We start from the raw sequence: 17708 nt of genomic DNA on the forward strand, positions 1-17708 counted from the left end.
ATTACATTTATGGCTCTGCTGTGTGCATGTCCATCTATGCTATGTTTCTAATTATTGCCTGATATATTGCACACGTCATTTTGGATTGATCCAAGATCACAGGTGTTCAACGTCACAGGGAGACCCCGTTTGCAAACTCCAGTCCACTAGGGGGCTGTATACGACTCGTAGCCACTTTTGTCTGCCAATGACGAGCAGGAAAACGCGAAGGAAGCCGAAGGTTGGCTTACTCTAGACCTAAACAAAGTAGGCAGACGGATCACCCTCACCGGGACGTGTCTACATCCAGGAGCGATGGAACAGCGGAACGAAACCGCGACGAAAGCGGAAGGTTTGTGATCTGATTGTTGGCTAACATTAGCGTCAGCTAGCTGCTAAGCTTCTTTGCCTCAAAGGTGAATGCAAGTCTTTGTGGTATTAGTGTCACGTTCCTCACTGGAGGCTCCAAGTGGGCTTCCAAGTCAGGACTGGTTATTGGAGGGCTTTTTGTCGTGACGTGCTTACCTGAAAACCCTGCCCAGAATGGCGGCTATGTAAGAGTTGATTATTGGAAGTACTGCCACTGCTTCTAGCCGTCACGATGAATGTTGCGTTGCAGTGTTGCCGTCAGACGTCTTCAAGGTGATTGTAGGTGCACCGCCCCGGCCGGAGACCCCCCGCATCAAGGAGGAGGACGCGACGGAGGTTCGGGTGGCGGCAGGGGGCGAAGACGACGCTCCAGGAGAGGCTGATGGAGACCGCCGTGGAGGAGCACAGGCAGCCCGCGACACGTCCACCACATGCTCGCAGTGCGGAAAGACCTTTTACTCCAAGTCCAACCTGAACTTGCACAAGAAGATCCACACGGGAGAGAAGCCGTTCGGCTGCTCGCTGTGCGGGAAGAGGTTCTCCCGGAAAGAGAACATGAGCCGACACGTGAGCACTCACAGCGGCCTGAAACCTTTCAGCTGCTCCGTGTGCGGCTCCTCCTTCACTCAGCACGACAGCCTGCTGCGACACGTGGCCACGCACGAGCGCGCCAAATCCTTTGCGTGCTCCGTGTGCGCCAAGGCCTTCTATGACCAGTACCACCTCAGGCGCCACATGGAGGTGCACAGCCAGGAGAAACCTTTCAGCTGCTCGCTATGCACCAGGACCTTCCGGCACCGCTCGGCTGTGGACGCGCACTTGCGCACGCACACGGGAGAAAAACCTTTCAGCTGCTCGAGCTGCGAGGCCAGCTTCACCCGCCACCCGGCGCTGCTGCAGCACATGAAGAAGCACTCCGGCATCAAGCCCTTCGCCTGCCCGGTGTGCCAGTGCCGCTTCACGCTGCGCCACACGCTGGAGCAGCACGTGAGGACGCACACGCAGGAGAAACCCTTCGACTGCTCCCTCTGCGGGAAGAGCTTCTCTCGGAAGGGCGGCCTCAGCACGCACATGGTGACCCACACGGGGGAGAAGCCGTTTCACTGCAGCGTCTGCAACAGGGCCTTCTCCTGGAGCTCGCAGCTGAAGAGACACAAGTGTGCCGGCCACATGCCTGCTGTCCTTACGCTGACGCATGTGCCGGCGCAGGAGCTGGCGGTCAGCACAAAGTAGAAGAAGAACTTCTGCTTGGAATCACCACTTTTACTTTTAAGGGGTCTCACGGACAAGTTGGAAAGAGCTGGAAAATCAAATGCAACGTTCTTCATTGTCCACAGCAACTTTCCAGGTGGAAGAAGATGAGAAGAGATGCCGATTAGAAGTTGGGCTTGTGCTTCTTGACCTCCACCATGAGATGGTGCAGGTTGATGAGCTCGGAGCGGACCGGCAGGCTCCGGAAGGTGGGCTGGTTGAGGATCTTATGGAAGCCGTGGTAGTACTGGATGAGCTGGGTGAGGGCGCCCTGCAGGCGGGAAGAGGAGGAGTCACCATGTGTGTCGGAACCAGGAAGGTGATGGATTCCCCGCAACCTCACCTGGATGATGCTGGTACCGTTCTTGAAGTTGGTGAAGGACCGCATGACGTCCTGACTCATGGCCTCCACTGACTGTTTCCACGAGCTGGAGAATCCTCGGACCAGCTGACAGATCCGAGCTGAAGCACAAAAACACGGAGCAGGTTTTTCCCTTCAGTGAGGAGGTTTCTTCCTGGCGTGGCTACATGGTCACTAATGCACAGCCTGGGCTATAAAATCCTGATGAAAATGTCTTGCATTACTGTGTGATAGACCAGTGCTTCTTCTGGAACGTTGATTAGAAATACTAGCGGAAGTGATCATATTTATTCATTGATCTGTACTGTACAGACGAGGGTTGGTGATATGGGCCTTAGCATACATCACCATGTGACCAATGGTAAAGCACAAGCATTTATTGGTAACTGGCTAACTGTTGCTACTACATCTCCAACCAACCATGCCATTCCATCTGCATATGGAAATGGTTTCGTCACACGCTCTTATTTTGAAGAATGGTCAAGGAAGTGTCCTGTGTGTGGAGAATGTGTATTCACGGCTAAGATGAGCTACGTTAAAAAATAAACATGCTTTTCATATTTTTTTACAGAGGACTTCCACGTGGTCACAGGGCAGTGTAAAACCTTCCTTACGTTATAGCCCGAAATCACAAGCCGGTGGAAATATACTCATCCACGCTAACCCTGCTAGCTTCCATTCACGCTCTGGGAGAGGAGATTCAGCTGTGGGGTGGGGGTTGTTCTGTGTTTAGAATGATCTGGTGCCACAACTGAGTAAATACTTCCTCACACCAATGCAATTCATTCATCTTATATATCCGCCACGGCACACGGTCATCAAGCCATTTTCTTATGATGGGAGGAATCTAAAGCGCTCTAGAAAAGATGTCACCCAACCCTGGGACACACTGAAGGTGGAAGCAGGGAAGAGCATACGAGCAGGAGTCAACATGTGTACATGTTGGCAGGGCGGCATTGAACTGACCCCCCCCAAATATTTGAGAAGCACTGGTGTAAGTGGACCAAAATGGACGTTGTCACCTTCCTCGTTCTTCAGTCGCTCCAGCTGCCCTTTCTCCACCAGTGCCTCGGCCTCCTTCACAAAGGAGATCATCCCTCCGAAGGGCGGTGACAAGATCTCCTCAATAAACTCCTGTGGGGAGGGGGTTGTTGTATTATCCTGCCGGTATTTCACAATGGAAGCTGCCAACGCACACAGGAAGTTCTCACCTGCGTCCTGGCCAGCAGCAGCTGCTGGAAACCTTCCACCTCTTTGCTGTCATCCGCTGCCCTCTCCTGCACAAACACAGCCATCAACTTCCTGCGCTTCAAAGGAACGTAGCGACTACCAACATCAGAACGCCAGCGGCAGCTAGCATATCTTACATAATGACCAACTGCAAACCTAACAAGTGCGTGTCACGTGAGTATAAGGAGAGCAGGAAGGGAGCGGGACACAATGCTGGCAGGACGTTGGCATCCTCCCTCCCTTTGAAGATGGACAGTGTTTGTGGGCGGGGCTTACCATGAGGACGCTGAGCATCATGTCGTAGTTGTTGATGAGGAAGATGAGTTGGTCTCTCCGGGACGGAAACTCTGCCGCCATCTTCAGCACAAAGTTTTCCACCTCCACCTGAAAGGTCACCAAGAAGCGGTGGTTGGACCAATCACACGCTTGTGCTCAAGCAGAATATAAACGACCAGTAGCCTCTGCTCCTCCATCATCATCATCATCATCATCATAATCTGCTTCTACTCTCAAATGACTTTTATACAGCTCACCTAGTCCTGAAATGGAGTGTAGGGAAGGGGGCTAGGAGATGTCCAGGATAGGGGGCAAGGAGATGTGTAGGAAAGGAGGGCAGGAGGGGGCAAGGTGTCGTGTAGGAAAGGGGGCCAGGAGATGTGTAGGAAAGGAGGACAGGAGGGGGCAAGGTGTCGTGTAGGAAGGGGGCTAGGAGATGTGTAGGAAAGGGGGCTAGAAGATGTGTAGGAAAGGAGGGCAGGAGGGGGCAAGGTGTCGTGTAGGAAAGGGGGCCAGGAGATGTGTAGGGAGCATTTAGGAGCAGGGTGTGGCTTGCCCAGAGTGAGGGGGTGTTACCGTGGAAGTACAGGTACTAACAGGGTGTCAAATGGGAGAAGATTTGTGCTGTGAATTCATAGCAAACGTCCCCATCCACCTTTTGGCCTCCAAACTGCCTGCAATGTCGGCGGGTGTACTTTCCAGAACGTGTCGGCAAGCGTGGTGATTGGTGGACATGGAAAGGAAAGGGGGCAGAGAGGGGAATGTTACCTGAAGTTGAGCCAGCAGAGCGTTGGTTCTCTCACTGGGGAACGTCTGGTTGATGCTGACGATGGCTGAAGAGAACTCAGCATAACGACGTGTGATCTGAAACCCCAACACACAGCATGTAGGTGCTTGTGTGTGTGTGTGTGTGTGTGTGTGTGAGACATACATAATGGGGTCTGGTGTCCAGCACTCCCAGTTTCTGAGGGTCTGTGTTTCTGATGCTGTGGATGTTCATTTCCAGGATGAGCTCAAAGCGAGGCCACAGCAGCTCCAGCACGGCCTCCCAGTACCTGACACACACACACACACACACTGTCACAGACGTATGCCCTTGCGTGCACACACAAGTGTGGGCAGACACTGACTTGTCAAGAGCGGGAATGTTCCTCTTGGTGGTGATAGCTCGGAAGCGGAGGATGACGTGGATGCACAGGAAGATGGCGATGCTGTCGTAGCAGTCAGACACGTACGTAGACATGCTCCTCTGTGCACACACACACACACACACGCACACTGAATTTTTTTGCCACATGGGGTAGCTGTGCGTGTTCTACGCGAGCAGTGGAACAGAGCCCACCAGGAACATGCTGAGCGTCTTTCCCATGATGCTGTTGAACAGGTCGAGGGCGGAGTTTCCGGCCACCATGAAGAAGTCGGACAGGAAGAGGTGCTCTCTGCAGCCGTTGTCCAGCAAGGCATAGTGTTGGCTGCGGAACAACGTCTCATAAGGGTACTGAGGGAGGACAGCTTGGTTACTAGAACGTTCCTGAAGGGGCACCACACGCCACTAGGTGTCGCCACTTGACAGAAGAACCAGCCGGCCTCACCCTGCTGTCGCCTCTCTGAGCCGTGTGAGGAACCAGAATGGGGCCCTCTAGCTCTGGGGGACTTAGTATCGCCCCCCTCTGGCCGAGTGTGAAGATGGTGTTCCTGCTCTTCAGAGACGGCTTGGAGAAGAAACCTGCGGGGACCAAGCACAAAGGCATTCAAGTATCTGAAGATGGTTAGCAAATTTTGACATTATTATTGACGATCATCTGCACCCGCCTCTCGCCCAAATGCAGCTGGCATAGGCTCCGGCATGGCCCTGTGACCCTCGCCACAGAGGATGGGTGGATGGATGGAGTATTATTTGCTGAAACCAAGTGAGCCATTCATTCGTTCATTTTCTACTGCTTATCCTCATGAGTGTCACCGGGGTGCTGGAGCCTATCCCAGCTGTCTGGACGAGAGGCGGGGTTCACCCTGGACTGGTGGCCAGCCAATCACAGGGCATATATAGACAAACAACCATTCCCACCCACATTCATACCTATGGACAATTTGGAGTGGCCAATTAACCTAGCATGTTTTTGGAATGTGGGAGGAAACCGGAGTACCCGGAGAAAAGCCACGCATGCACGGGGAGAACATGCAAACTCCACACTCGGGTCTCCTAGCTGCTAACCACTCGGCCGTCGTGCATGAATTATTCTCACGACATGATGAATGAGTACTTGTTCTTTCAGGAAGGAGCCCGTCTGAGCTGTGATGTTTGTGGCCATGGAAATGCCTCAGCAGGGTGACACGGCACTTTCACAGCAGCCACACCTGCACTGCCACCCATGAAGGTGTGGTCCTTGACTCCAACACCCAGACTCATTAAAAGAGGGCGGATGCGTGTGACACACACACACACAAGGACACAACATACCTTTCTTGGCGGTATCTTCCACCCCCATCAGGTCATCCTTGTCTGCGACTTCTTCGTACTGCAACCACACACACACACATGACAATGCTGCCTGGGGGTACGCCCCCCCCCATTTATCAGTTAGTGAATTGGTGCATTTCTGCCAAGTAGGATTCAATGTTAATAAATGGAATATTTTCATAGCGCATGGAAAACCTGCATATGACTTTGCAGAGTCACCGTCAGTCTTCTGGAATCCACCAGTGGTTCCATGCTTTGTGTTGTGTATACACAATGTACCCATGTACAAGTCATTTGCTAATTAGCATGTTGCTGGGTGTGTCCCACTGAGTCACAGAGGCTGCGCCCTCACCTGCACTTTCAGCAGCCGACCGCTGTACGACTTGAAGTAACTGTAGTAGATCTTACTCATGGTGTCCACATACTCGTCACGCACCTCTTTGGCTGCCGTTCTCTCGTTGGCCAGCAGGAACTGGTAGAAGAACCTGGAGCACCACCACAGTCACGGGGCGGGTGTTAAGTGGAGGGGGGGGCGGAAGAGGGGGTGGGAGCGGGGCGCACCTGGACTTGAGTAGCGTGTTCTGTGGGATCTGGTAGTTGGTCATGGGCTTCCTGAAGGAGTAGATCTTCTGCAGAATGAACTCTCGGATCTTTGACACTGCCTGGCGTGGAGAAAGCAGCCTTAGAATGAGAGACCACCACCACAGCAACCATGGAAAGCCAAAGTCACAATTGACAAGAATAACGGCCTAATATTAACACTGTTTTTTATGAAGTCATAACATTATGAGAAACAAACCAAAGCTGTCATTTTTAAAATGAGGTTGCAGAAAATGTTCCAAGATGAAGTGAAACCCTGACGTCATGCTGGAATAAAGCTGATACACACATGAAAAAACATTTCTATGGAATAAAGTCCAAATATGAAGAAAAAATTTTTTACAATAACATGTATGAATAATATAAATAGATATTAATATGAGTAAAAACAACATCATTCTCGTTGCGTGAAAGAAAATGACATTACCTTTAATAGTTGCAATATGGGAAACAAAGAAAGGAGGTTATGACAAGGGCAATAACGTCTGAATATTACAGCAATAACAAGCCTGGTTGCTCTACTTTGTGCACCGGCTCGGCAGATTCTTCACCTCTGATGGCTTGTTCTTAATGAGCCAATAAACACTTCATGCACACACCCTTACTTGCTAAATATAGTCAGCATGTCACTCCATTGTCCCATGGATCTTTGGGGTGTGTTGGAAGCAGAGGGAAGTTGGCGCTGAGCCAAATGTCATCAGCTGGAACGAAAGTGCTCTGATCCCAACATCTACATGAGTTAATCTGACAGATCTTGAAGGGAAGTTGATGACACGTAGAAGGACTACAGCTTCTGCTTGGACATCAACAAGTAGCAAGCTGCTGTTTAACCCCCATGGAAAAACATCTGATGCAAGGTGTGCATCCATTCCAATCATCTACGTATTCTCTTTCATCGTGGCATGTAACATGATTTTTGATCATCGCCATGGACTCAAAGACGACGAAGGAAATGCGACTGTTGTTGTAACCTGCAGCAAATGCTGTCGCCGTGTGTACTTCAGGTGAGTGTGTCGTCAATGAAGACACCTGGATAATTGTATGACTGCACCCGGGCAGTCAACCACCATTTCCTCGGTCTCGTTCACATTTAAAACAAGATGGTTATGGTCACGCCAGTCTCCGGAGATGTTCTCTGACGACTGCGCAGTGGTCGGGTGTATCAGTGATGGACCGGAGGTAGAGTACAGGACAGTGATTGCCGACTTTGTAGACTGATCCCAGGTAAACCGCCTGCTCCTGAATGTGGACAAGACCAAGGAGCTGGAGTACTTGGGAGTCCACATGAACGGCAGACTGGACTGGAAGGACAACAGCAATGCCGTCTACAAGAAGAGCATGAGCAGACTCTACGGCCACACCTAGGAAGGTTCACCACTGCTCCATGTTTGGGCTAATTGTGGCTAATGGCTCTCACTGTAGTTGGGCGGAGTCCCAAAGCTTTAGAAATGGCTTTGGAACTTTTTCCACACTGACGCATCTCAATACATCTCAGTTATGTTTGGGGGGGCACGCAGGGCCATGTAGTTTTGCACGTTTTCTCCATCATAAAGGTTTATTTGAAAAACTGCATCAAGTGTTGTGTTGTGTTGTCATTGCCTAATTTCAAGATTAGTTTGATGATCTGAAACATTGAAGTGTAACAAACTCATGTTGCTCACTCATGACCCCACCTTGACCTTGAGGCGGTCCACGATGTCCTGGATGTCAGAGCAGGCCAACGTCTCTCGGAAGCTGAGCTCCTTGGCCAAGTTGATCTTGTTGTTGAGCTCGTGGAGCTGCTCCAAGAAGTCCTGCTCCGTCACTGGACTCTCCAGGATGATTCTGAAAAAGACGTCACACGGGTTTCCATGAGGCGCTAGTTTGTCTGCGACAAAGAAACAACAGGATGATGAAAGCTGTGCGGGCGTACGAGATCATGGCGGCGGGCACAAGCAGCTCGTCCACCAACTGGCTGAGGTTGCTGCGCACCGCCTGGCGGTTCTTTAGACGGACATTCATGCTGAGGGACTGCTGCTGCAACGTGTGGATCTCGCTGCTGATGGACGACAGGTCGCTCTGGAAGCCGCTCAGCATCTCCTCCATCCTCTGGTGGGGAACACACGCAGGTTCAGACATAGAACAAAGCAAACTTTTGAGGATCTTCCCACCTCCAGGATGGCATCACAAGCGCTGATCTGCTGGTGCAGCAGAGCGATGTTCTGGCTCTCCTTAATGTCTGACACATTAGCGCTCAGGAAAAGGAAAGTGTGCAAGTCCCACTGCAACTTAAGAACCTTTTCCTTACTTCACGCCGACACATGAGCCTCCTGTGTGGACATCCTAATTGGCTGTGCCATCTGGCCGTCTTTTATTCTGCAGTAGCGCAGCCACGCTCCCGCAGAGCCATCCACGCACATAGGACGTTACATGACATCAGGAGAGAAAAACAAGACAAGACATAGAGGATACAGTCTTTGATAGAGGCCTGTTCGATCTTTTGAAGCTCTGCCTCCACCTGTTTGGAGTACTGACGCAGGTCAACACCCTGGAATCACAAGAGATGACAATCGGGATGGAGACCCACAAACTGAATTCAGTCCACCTTCCTCTGTCTGATGTTGGCGCTCACAGTTTTAAGGGCCTCCTTGACAAGGTCGTCTTCCAGATTGGCCTGGATGTGCACTAGAGGAACAACACATCACACGGTCACCATGACACCTAGCCATCCGTTGCGTGTGCACAAGGGACTGATCAGGAATAGATGAAGGAGTCTTACGGTCCACTTCGTCCAAGATGAACTCATCAGTGGTCAGGTCCAGTTCTCCCAGGTTGAGCTGGGCACTTTCCCCATCATTCATCTGAGAGTTACACAATAGCCAGGATGTAGGATGCAGGAAATAGGAACCTATCTTCACGTCAACATTGCTCAGGCAAAAACACATTCTGTCTGAATCATTTTCATTGCGTATTCCTTTCTGTCAGCATGAGACACACAATTGACCATCCATCCATCCCGCCAGCGAAGGGGTACAAACATACGTAGATACGGACATTCGTTGGTCACGTCATTATTTGTAAGTGCAACGGAATGCTAATGCGTTTCGGGGGAAAAGAGCGAAAGGAAAGCTTGTGAACACGGACAAGGGTAGCCACACAAACAACGATACTAACAAATCTCACCTCGTCTTGAAAGTAGGCCATGGCGAGTTGTGTCGGAGTCTCAGCAATGTTGACATCCACACAAGAGGAGACTAAAGCCGCCTCCGCCATTGCTCAGGTGACGTCAGCGTCCTCTTAAAAATGCAATTTCTTTTCGCCAACGTTGAAAGCACACAGTCAAGTTCTACCGGAAACCGTCCCTGTAGCCATGATTTACCCTAGATTCTAAACAAGTTGTACCTCTTGGGTAATGTCGTTCTTATTTGGTGTTTCACATATAGTAAAATTGGCCATTCGTTTCTTGTCGGACACGTTTAAAGTACTGGAATGACTTCCGCCCTCGGCACTGTCAAACTATCGCGAGATCTCGCCCACTTCCTTTCTGCGCTGAACAAGCTTCCAAGATGGTGAGTACCTTGTCTAGCAACCCGGCATGTTATTGATATCTGTCCTCATCTGGCGCAAGCGTGTATCAATTCTTTTCTTTAGACGTTTTATGAAACATGCACATCGTGTGTGAGCGCTCAAACGCAGAATTGATGGCAAGTAAGGGTCATTAATGGATATATAAAGGTGTCTTCGAGTCGGCGCCGGTCCTTCGAAGCCCGTAACAAGTCGTCAATGTTCGCCTTTATTTGGTGTCAAGAGAGTCTAAAGCACCTTTTCCATACCGACTTGTACGTTATGCTGTTTTGACAAGCGCCTGGATTATAAACCCTTCCACTTAGCGTGGAAGCTAATGTAGCGTCGTTAGCCTCAGCAGCGTTGGCGATGTCCCGGTGCGCTCAGATGTTGCATCGTCCCGTTTGCAGCTTGGAATCGTGAGGAGCGTCACAGTTGACACCGACAACGTTCACCTGGCCATTCTTTGTGAGGGCTGCTGCCATGTCACTTAAGACCAATTATTGTTTATTTGTTATTTCTGCAGTCTCTGGTCATCCCTGAGAAGTTCCAGCACATTCTGCGTGTTCTCAACACGAACATTGATGGAAGGAGAAAGATTGCCTTCGCCATTACTGCCATAAAGGTAAATCAAAGAAGCTGAGGATTTGCCATCTTGTTTTATCGTGCTTTTGTGTAGCCCCTGTTTGTTCCTGTCTCAGGGTGTCGGCAGGCGGTACGCCCACGTGGTCCTGAGGAAGGCGGACATCGACCTCAACAAGAGGGCTGGGGAGCTGACTGAGGAGGAGGTAAGCAGGGTGCTCGCAAGATCTTTGGTGGCGCCTTGGTGCGTTTACGTACTCACACTTAGTCTTTGGAGTCCATAAGTCTTTGTGCCCACATGTCCCGAGACGTGGTCTTTGGTGTCCCATTTGTGCCCACATGTCCAGAGACGTGGTCTTTGGAGTCCCATTTGTGCCCACATGTCCCGAGACGTGGTCTTTGGAGTCCCATTTGTGCCCACATGTCCCGAGACGTGGTCTTTGGTGTCCCATTTGTGCCCACATGTCCCGAGACGTGGTCTTTGGAGTCCCATTTGTGCCCACATGTCCCGAGACGTGGTCTTTGGAGTCCCATTTGTGCCCACATGTCCCGAGACGTGGTCTTTGGAGTACTGTCAGTATTTTGAGCACAGGAAATGGATTAGGAAAGGCATAGTCAGTTGTGAATAGCAGCATTTAGCAGTCATTGTGCTAAATGCCTGGGTTGAAACAGGCTATGCAAAGGTTCCTAAAAGGAGTGCCTCTTTGCCGTTTTCATTTCGTAAAAGTAGTTCTCACAAGACAACATTGGAGGCCGCTGATTATGCAACATACGTAATTAGTTTTTCCATTCACTTAAGCAAATGATATATGACTAACACGGATGAAGTAACCTCTATTGAACAATCTCATTGGGGGAGACGACGACGACGACGATGAGGAGGAGGATTCACACCAACAACTTGGACATCTTCCGTGATTGGTGATTTAGCACCCTTATCTGACAGGACCATTGCGTCTCCCTTGGCCAGGATGTTGGATGTACCTGAAGGATACTGTATTGTGTACACCAAGTATCACCTGAAGGATACTGTGTTGTGTACACCGAGTATCACCTGAAGGATACTGTGTTGTGTACACCGAGTATCACCTGAAGGATACTGTGTTGTGTACACCGAGTATCACCTGAAGGATACTGTGTTGTTGTGTACACAGAGTATCACCTGAAGGATACTGTGTTGTTGTGTACACAGAGTATCACCTGAAGGATAGTGTGTTGTTGTGTACACAGAGTATCACCTGGGCCCCGTTTCACGAAGCAGGTTTAGTGAAAACTCAGAGTATGTTAACCCTGAAATGAGGGAAACTCTGAGTTTTCCGTTTCAAAAAGGGAGGTAAGTCAAACCAGAGACAGAGGAGTAACTCCAGCCTGTTTCACAGAGAGAGGTAACTTAACCTCGGTGTCAGTTACTATGGCAACAGACTCTGTGAACATAACCTGGTCGGGACCAGGTTTTCTTCAATGAACCTCGAGTTTCTTTCTGTCTCCGGTGTGATTCATTCATTGTCGCGCGTGTTTAAAGCCAGTTTGGTCATTTTTCATAATCACCATCACCAACAGCAGTAAAATAAACAGAAAGACAAAATTTTATTTGGTCTTCTTTATTTCCTACAAATAAGAAAAAAAATGGTTTCTTACTTTTTAATTGTTACAATCATCAACACAATTCACCTATGACCATGCACCCACCTCTAACTTGTGTTTTAATAATTCAATTTCCAGATCCGTTTTAGTTATCTGGCGGTCCAGCAGCACCATTTCTTTTTCTGTTTTTTGTACTGTTTTTAATAAATGCACTTTGTAGATTTCTTTTAGTGGTAGCTGGGAACACATAAGGATGACATTATACAGTTGCACATGAATTCCACTGAATTAACCTCTGGAATTTACTGAATACGTATCTCACTGTGTCAATCTGTGCTGTGGAGGTTGAGGGACCCTCTTCCTGCTGCCCAGCCATGCTCTGCTAAAATGGATAAGAATCCGTTAATACTTCAGTGTAGGCTAAAAGTCACTATAATCCACATGTAAACACATGTGAATGGAGAGGAAATCAGTAACATCAAGATTTTACCTCTGTAGGCCTCTCAGGCTCCCTCTCAGGCTCCCTCTCAGACACCACAGAGAAGGCAGCAGACATTGTGGTCCCATCATCTTCATCATCCTGTTTAGAGTGTTGTGTTTCACTATGCTATACTTTAAATATGGCATAATCTCTGGACTATTGGCTACTTACAGTTAAAGTGGCACATGGATCCACTAGACCAAGTACGCCTTCAGAATCTGTTGAGACAAAAGAAAAACACATGAAAGGGAAATTAACATTATATACGTACATATAATGGGCCTATATAACTATAGGCCCAAAAGAAGTTTGAGGCCTAGGCCTATTGCATCTTATCAAGGCTGGTGGCTCCTGTGTAATCATGTCCGAGGATGAGGTTCCTCCAGGGATCCCCTCTGTGACTGGCCTCCCGACAGTCTGACTCATGGCCAGCTCCTCTGCCTCGGTCAGACGTGGTGGGGGTGGTCCTCCACCAGTTTTGCGGGCAGATGCCCGCTTTCTGTTGGCTGAGTAGAAGTTAGATGTTGCTTTTCATATGTCTGATTTAACTGTATACAGGCGAGGACATTTATGTGTGTGAAAACAATATTATGTTGGAGATAATGCACACTGAAACAGCTGCTGAATGATATTTAGTGGTAAACATGATTAAAAAAAAGGCACCCTGACTGTTATGCTGAGGGCTTACCTGTTTGAACAATGTTTTTATATTTCATCTTCAGCTGCTTCCACGTTCTTTTTTCGCCGGTGGGATTACATCTAAGTGACATAAATTGTAGCTGTAACACCATTCTACTTGTTTGCATCTGTAGCCTAATATTATTGTGATTGCATAAATGTATATAATAAATTTAAACTTACGCATTGACTCGAGCACTAATCTTCTCCCACGCCGACTCGCGTTCTTTCGCTCCTGCAGCCGTGTTGCTTTTCTTTTTAAAAACGCTTTCAATGTTGCTTTTCTTTTTAAAAACGCTTTCAATGTTGCTTTTCTTTTTAAAAACGCTTTCAAATTTGCCGTATGACCGCATTAATATATCCAGTTCCAGAGGACTGAAATACGACGATCTTTTCTTCTCACTCGTTGCCATGGTGAATCGAGGGAACAGGGCTCCATTGATCAGGGCTTTTTAAAGTCGTGGTGCACGCGCTTAACTCAGAGTGAACAAACTCTGTGTTGATTGAACCAATTGAAATCACCTGTTCTGAAACCCGTAAGTCAGAGTTTCCTGTCTCAGAGTAGATCAACTCAGAGTTCAGGGTTAGACTCCAGAGTTGGTTGAACCTGCTTCTTGAAACGGGGCCCTGAAGGATACTGTGTTGTTGTGTACACCGAGTATCACCTGAAGGATACTGTGTTGTTGTGTACACCGAGTATCACCTGAAGGATAGTGTGTTGTTGCGTACACCGAGTATCACCTGAAGGATACTGTGTTGTTGCGTACACCGAGTATCACCTGAAGGATACTGTGTTGTTGCGTACACCGAGTATCACCTGAAGGATACTGTGTTGTTGCGTACACCGAGTATCACCTGAAGGATACTGTGTTGTTGCGTACACCGAGTATCACCTGAAGGATACGGTGTTGTTGCGTACACCGAGTATCACCTGAAGGATACGGTGTTGTTGCGTACACCGAGTATCACCTGAAGGATACGGTGTTGTTGCGTACACCGAGTATCACCTGAAGGATACGGTGTTGTTGCGTACACCGAGTATCACCTGAAGGATACGGTGTTGTTGCGTACACCGAGTATCACCTGAAGGATACGGTGTTGTTGCGTACACCGAGTATCACCTGAAGGATACGGTGTTGTTGCGTACACCGAGTATCACCTGAAGGATACGGTGTTGTTGCGTACACCGAGTATCACCTGAAGGACAATAAACAAGCAACGCTGGCTGTATGGTCATGACTTTTACTAATACCATATGATGTCAAATCCAACACTTGGTTACACAATATCAGAGCTGCAATGATGATTCGAATAATTTGAGCACCTCGATTACAAAAACGATTAGTTATTTTTCTGCTTCGAAGAATCGCTTTCGTGACCAAGCGTGGTTCACCCACGCAGAGGACGAAGGAAGCGGGTGTTTAAAGATGCGGGTAGTTTGAAGAGGCAGGCAACAAGGCAATGAAAGCAGGAAAACAAGTAAAAAAAAAAACATGGCGAAACACTGATGTGTATCCATTGGAACGTGCCGCTTACATCCACAATAGGATCCTGATTGGCTGTCGACGATGTGCGGCCACAATGAATTCTCAGCACTTGCCGGTGTGGCTGATGGATAAAAGCAGTATTTGAAGCCGCTATCTTGTGGCGGTTGGATGGAAAGGAGACGTGTTTGTTTGTTCCTTATTGTGACTAAATGACTAGTTGTCACTGGCTTTCGTGTTTATTGTGGTACTTGACTCAATATAGCGCTGCTCTTATTGTACAATAACCCACAAAGAACACTGGTGGTATTTTGTTGGCAAAATCTTGCCCCAAACCAAATTATTGGCAAGCTGAGGTTGGTGTTCGGCCTTCTTGACCCATAGCTCCCCAAAGTAACCTCATGCTGTGGGTCCTGGTTGCAGGTGGAGCGTGTGGTCACAATCATGCAGAACCCTCGCCAGTACAAAATCCCAGACTGGTTCCTAAACAGGCAGAAGGACGTCAAGGACGGTAAATTCAGTCAGGTGGGTGAACGCTGATTTCTGACTTGTTGACATGCAAGGAAAGGACGGAGCGTTTCTGGTAAATTGCACACTGACGACCATGCGCCGCTTCCAGGTGCTTGCTAACGGCCTCGACAACAAACTGAGAGAAGACCTGGAGAGGCTGAAGAAGATCAGAGCCCATCGTGGTCTCAGACACTTCTGGGGGTGAGCCGAGCACTGAGGTGTTGACTGTCGTCTCTAACATGGTCATCTTTAACATCCCGTCTCTCCTCTTCCAGCCTGCGTGTGCGTGGTCAGCACACCAAGACCACCGGGCGCCGTGGTCGCACTGTGGGTGTGTCCAAGAAGAAGTAAACTCCCAGCATCCTTTGCTTTCAATAAACCACATTCACTTCTTTCATTGTGATTCTTCCGCACCTGCCAACACTACAGCGATGGAACGAGTCAGGCTCGTCTTGGTGGTTTTTAAAAGCACGCGCTGTACAAGGAATCAGCCAAACGCCATTTGTTCTACCAAATGGAAGTGAAGGCACCTTGACCTGACCACACTGAATCCGGCCTCACGCAGTCCCGCTTGGCGCAAAGAGCCACTCACACAGACTCTGATAGACACTGTGGTGAGCTCCTGCGTCGGCATCTGAAAAATAAGTTGGACCCCAAACGTTCTTTCTGTTGTGCTGCCGGAGACCCAGCTGCACCGCACAAAGCTAGTGTCATCCCTAGTGATGGTGAGATGAAGCCCCATGAGGCTTTGAACCATTTCAGTCAACTGGTTAGAGAATTGATTCAATTCTTGAAGCTTAATGTACACACGAAACCACACAGGCGGCTGGATCTTCATGTCATGCATTGAATGCTGATCTGTTTTGGTTCTAGGAAATGATTATGCACTACCAAAAAATTGTATCACCAAATGATTAATCTACAAAGCGTAAGATAAAATATACAGTATGTATAAAATACTGAATGTTTTGTTGTCCATAAATGCCATGTATCATGTGATACATATTTCGCTGAGTGATAGGCAAACATCGCGGCAAATTCTGAACCTTTTCCTGAAGCCGTCACGTGGTACATCCAGGCAGCGAGGCTTTGGACGTCATCAAGTCCGACCCCCCCCCCCCCCCCCCCCCCCAACGAATCAAGCCTCGGTACACGGATCGCGGAAGTGCCCACTCGATTATCGACACACGCTTTGAAGCCCCGGCGCCTCTTGTAACATCACTAGTCATCCCGTAACGGGGATTTAAGTCTTGCATCGTGGTTTCTGGTGGGGTTTCATTGCAAACACTCCACTGCTGCAGAAGAAACCCTGCTCATGACTTATGGAGCCTTTCTTACAGGGACGCGTTTGCTGGGCATCTGTCAGGTCTGGCGCCCCAGCTAGCACGGCTAACTGGACTGGGTTATGGTTGCAGCCTTTCTAATCTAGTTTGACCTTTCTCTTTGGGCTTTTGCCTTCAGGGGCCGCCACAGCAAACCAATCTCCTCCATCCAACCCTTTCTTCATCTGTCTCCCTCATGTCCTCCTTCACTACCTCCATAAACCTCCTCTTTGGTCTTCCTCTACGCCTCCTACCTGGCAGCAGCCAGTTTGACCAGATCGCACTTTAGCGTCATTAAGCACAAGCACCAATGTCATGTGGAAAATGGTAATACGCCTCAAGTGAGATGAGCTTGAGTAATACTTAAGCTATGAAGTACTTTCAATGCTAGCAGATGGAAAGAAGTACAGATGTGGCTTCAACGTCTCAAGTCTCTGCATCATGCAGTTCTGCTTTTCCATGCAAGGTGGACAGTGGGCTGGTCCACTAGGCAATATAGGCCCCAGTTCAGATGCACCCTGGTCTCTAGGGGACACCAAGAATTAAGAAAAAATTCCCCTTGTATTGAAACAACCAATGATGGGTCTGCACGGTGGATGAGTGGTTAGCATGAAGGCCACACAGTCAGGAGATGGGAAGACCTGGGTTCCAACCTCCACTTGGGCATCTCTGTGGAGTTTGCATGTTCTCCCCGTGCGTGTTCCGGATCCAATATCACTTTTAAAAAATATCTTGCTTCTATTCCTGCCATCTAAACAGGCCCGGGTTCCACACTGAGTGAGTATAAAGAAATTGAGAAATTATATTATAATTACTTAATTACTTAATAATTAAATACTGTAAAAGTGTCATTTTGTAACATTTTTGGTTAGTGGTGTCCCGTCAATTTTTTCCAATGTAAAAAATGTGCTGTGGCTCAAAACAGGTTGAAACCACTGGTCTATGGGATGGCTAGGCTCGATGGCTAGCACGCTCATCTGGGAGAAACTCAAAAGCCCAA

The 17708-nt window shown here is 48.7% G+C and overlaps 3 protein-coding genes across 3 annotated transcripts; 2 read left to right on the plus strand and 1 right to left on the minus strand.

Moving 5' to 3' along the window:
* The first annotated feature begins 168 nt into the window (after window positions 1-168).
* Window positions 169-3302, plus strand: LOC131101994 (gastrula zinc finger protein XlCGF8.2DB-like). The gene is made up of 2 exons (XM_058047443.1): window positions 169-331; window positions 599-3302. The coding sequence occupies exons 1-2, from the start codon at window positions 295-297 to the stop codon at window positions 1579-1581; spliced, it is 1020 nt and encodes a 339-aa protein (XP_057903426.1). The 5' UTR covers window positions 169-294; the 3' UTR covers window positions 1582-3302.
* LOC131101980 (vacuolar protein sorting-associated protein 52 homolog) lies at window positions 1576-10032 on the minus strand. Its single transcript, XM_058047415.1, has 20 exons — window positions 9687-10032; window positions 9283-9364; window positions 9136-9188; window positions 8976-9051; window positions 8675-8742; window positions 8437-8612; window positions 8198-8348; window positions 6486-6586; window positions 6277-6409; window positions 5925-5982; window positions 5059-5192; window positions 4809-4964; window positions 4597-4715; window positions 4398-4521; window positions 4235-4330; window positions 3467-3574; window positions 3172-3237; window positions 2983-3094; window positions 1943-2061; window positions 1576-1870 (listed from the first exon to the last, which is right to left on the minus strand). Exons 1-20 carry the CDS (start codon window positions 9774-9776, stop codon window positions 1724-1726), a joined length of 2169 nt encoding a protein of 722 aa, XP_057903398.1. The 5' UTR covers window positions 9777-10032; the 3' UTR covers window positions 1576-1723.
* LOC131102130 (small ribosomal subunit protein uS13-like) lies at window positions 9807-15778 on the plus strand. Its single transcript, XM_058047631.1, has 7 exons — window positions 9807-9827; window positions 9986-10072; window positions 10594-10692; window positions 10769-10855; window positions 15300-15401; window positions 15496-15587; window positions 15662-15778. The coding sequence occupies exons 1-7, from the start codon at window positions 9807-9809 to the stop codon at window positions 15735-15737; spliced, it is 564 nt and encodes a 187-aa protein (XP_057903614.1). The 3' UTR covers window positions 15738-15778.
* Window positions 15779-17708: the final 1930 nt, after the last annotated feature.

The sequence above is a fragment of the Doryrhamphus excisus genome, chromosome 14, assembly GCF_030265055.1.
Source record: "Doryrhamphus excisus isolate RoL2022-K1 chromosome 14, RoL_Dexc_1.0, whole genome shotgun sequence".
Classification (NCBI taxonomy): Eukaryota; Metazoa; Chordata; class Actinopteri; order Syngnathiformes; family Syngnathidae; genus Doryrhamphus; species Doryrhamphus excisus.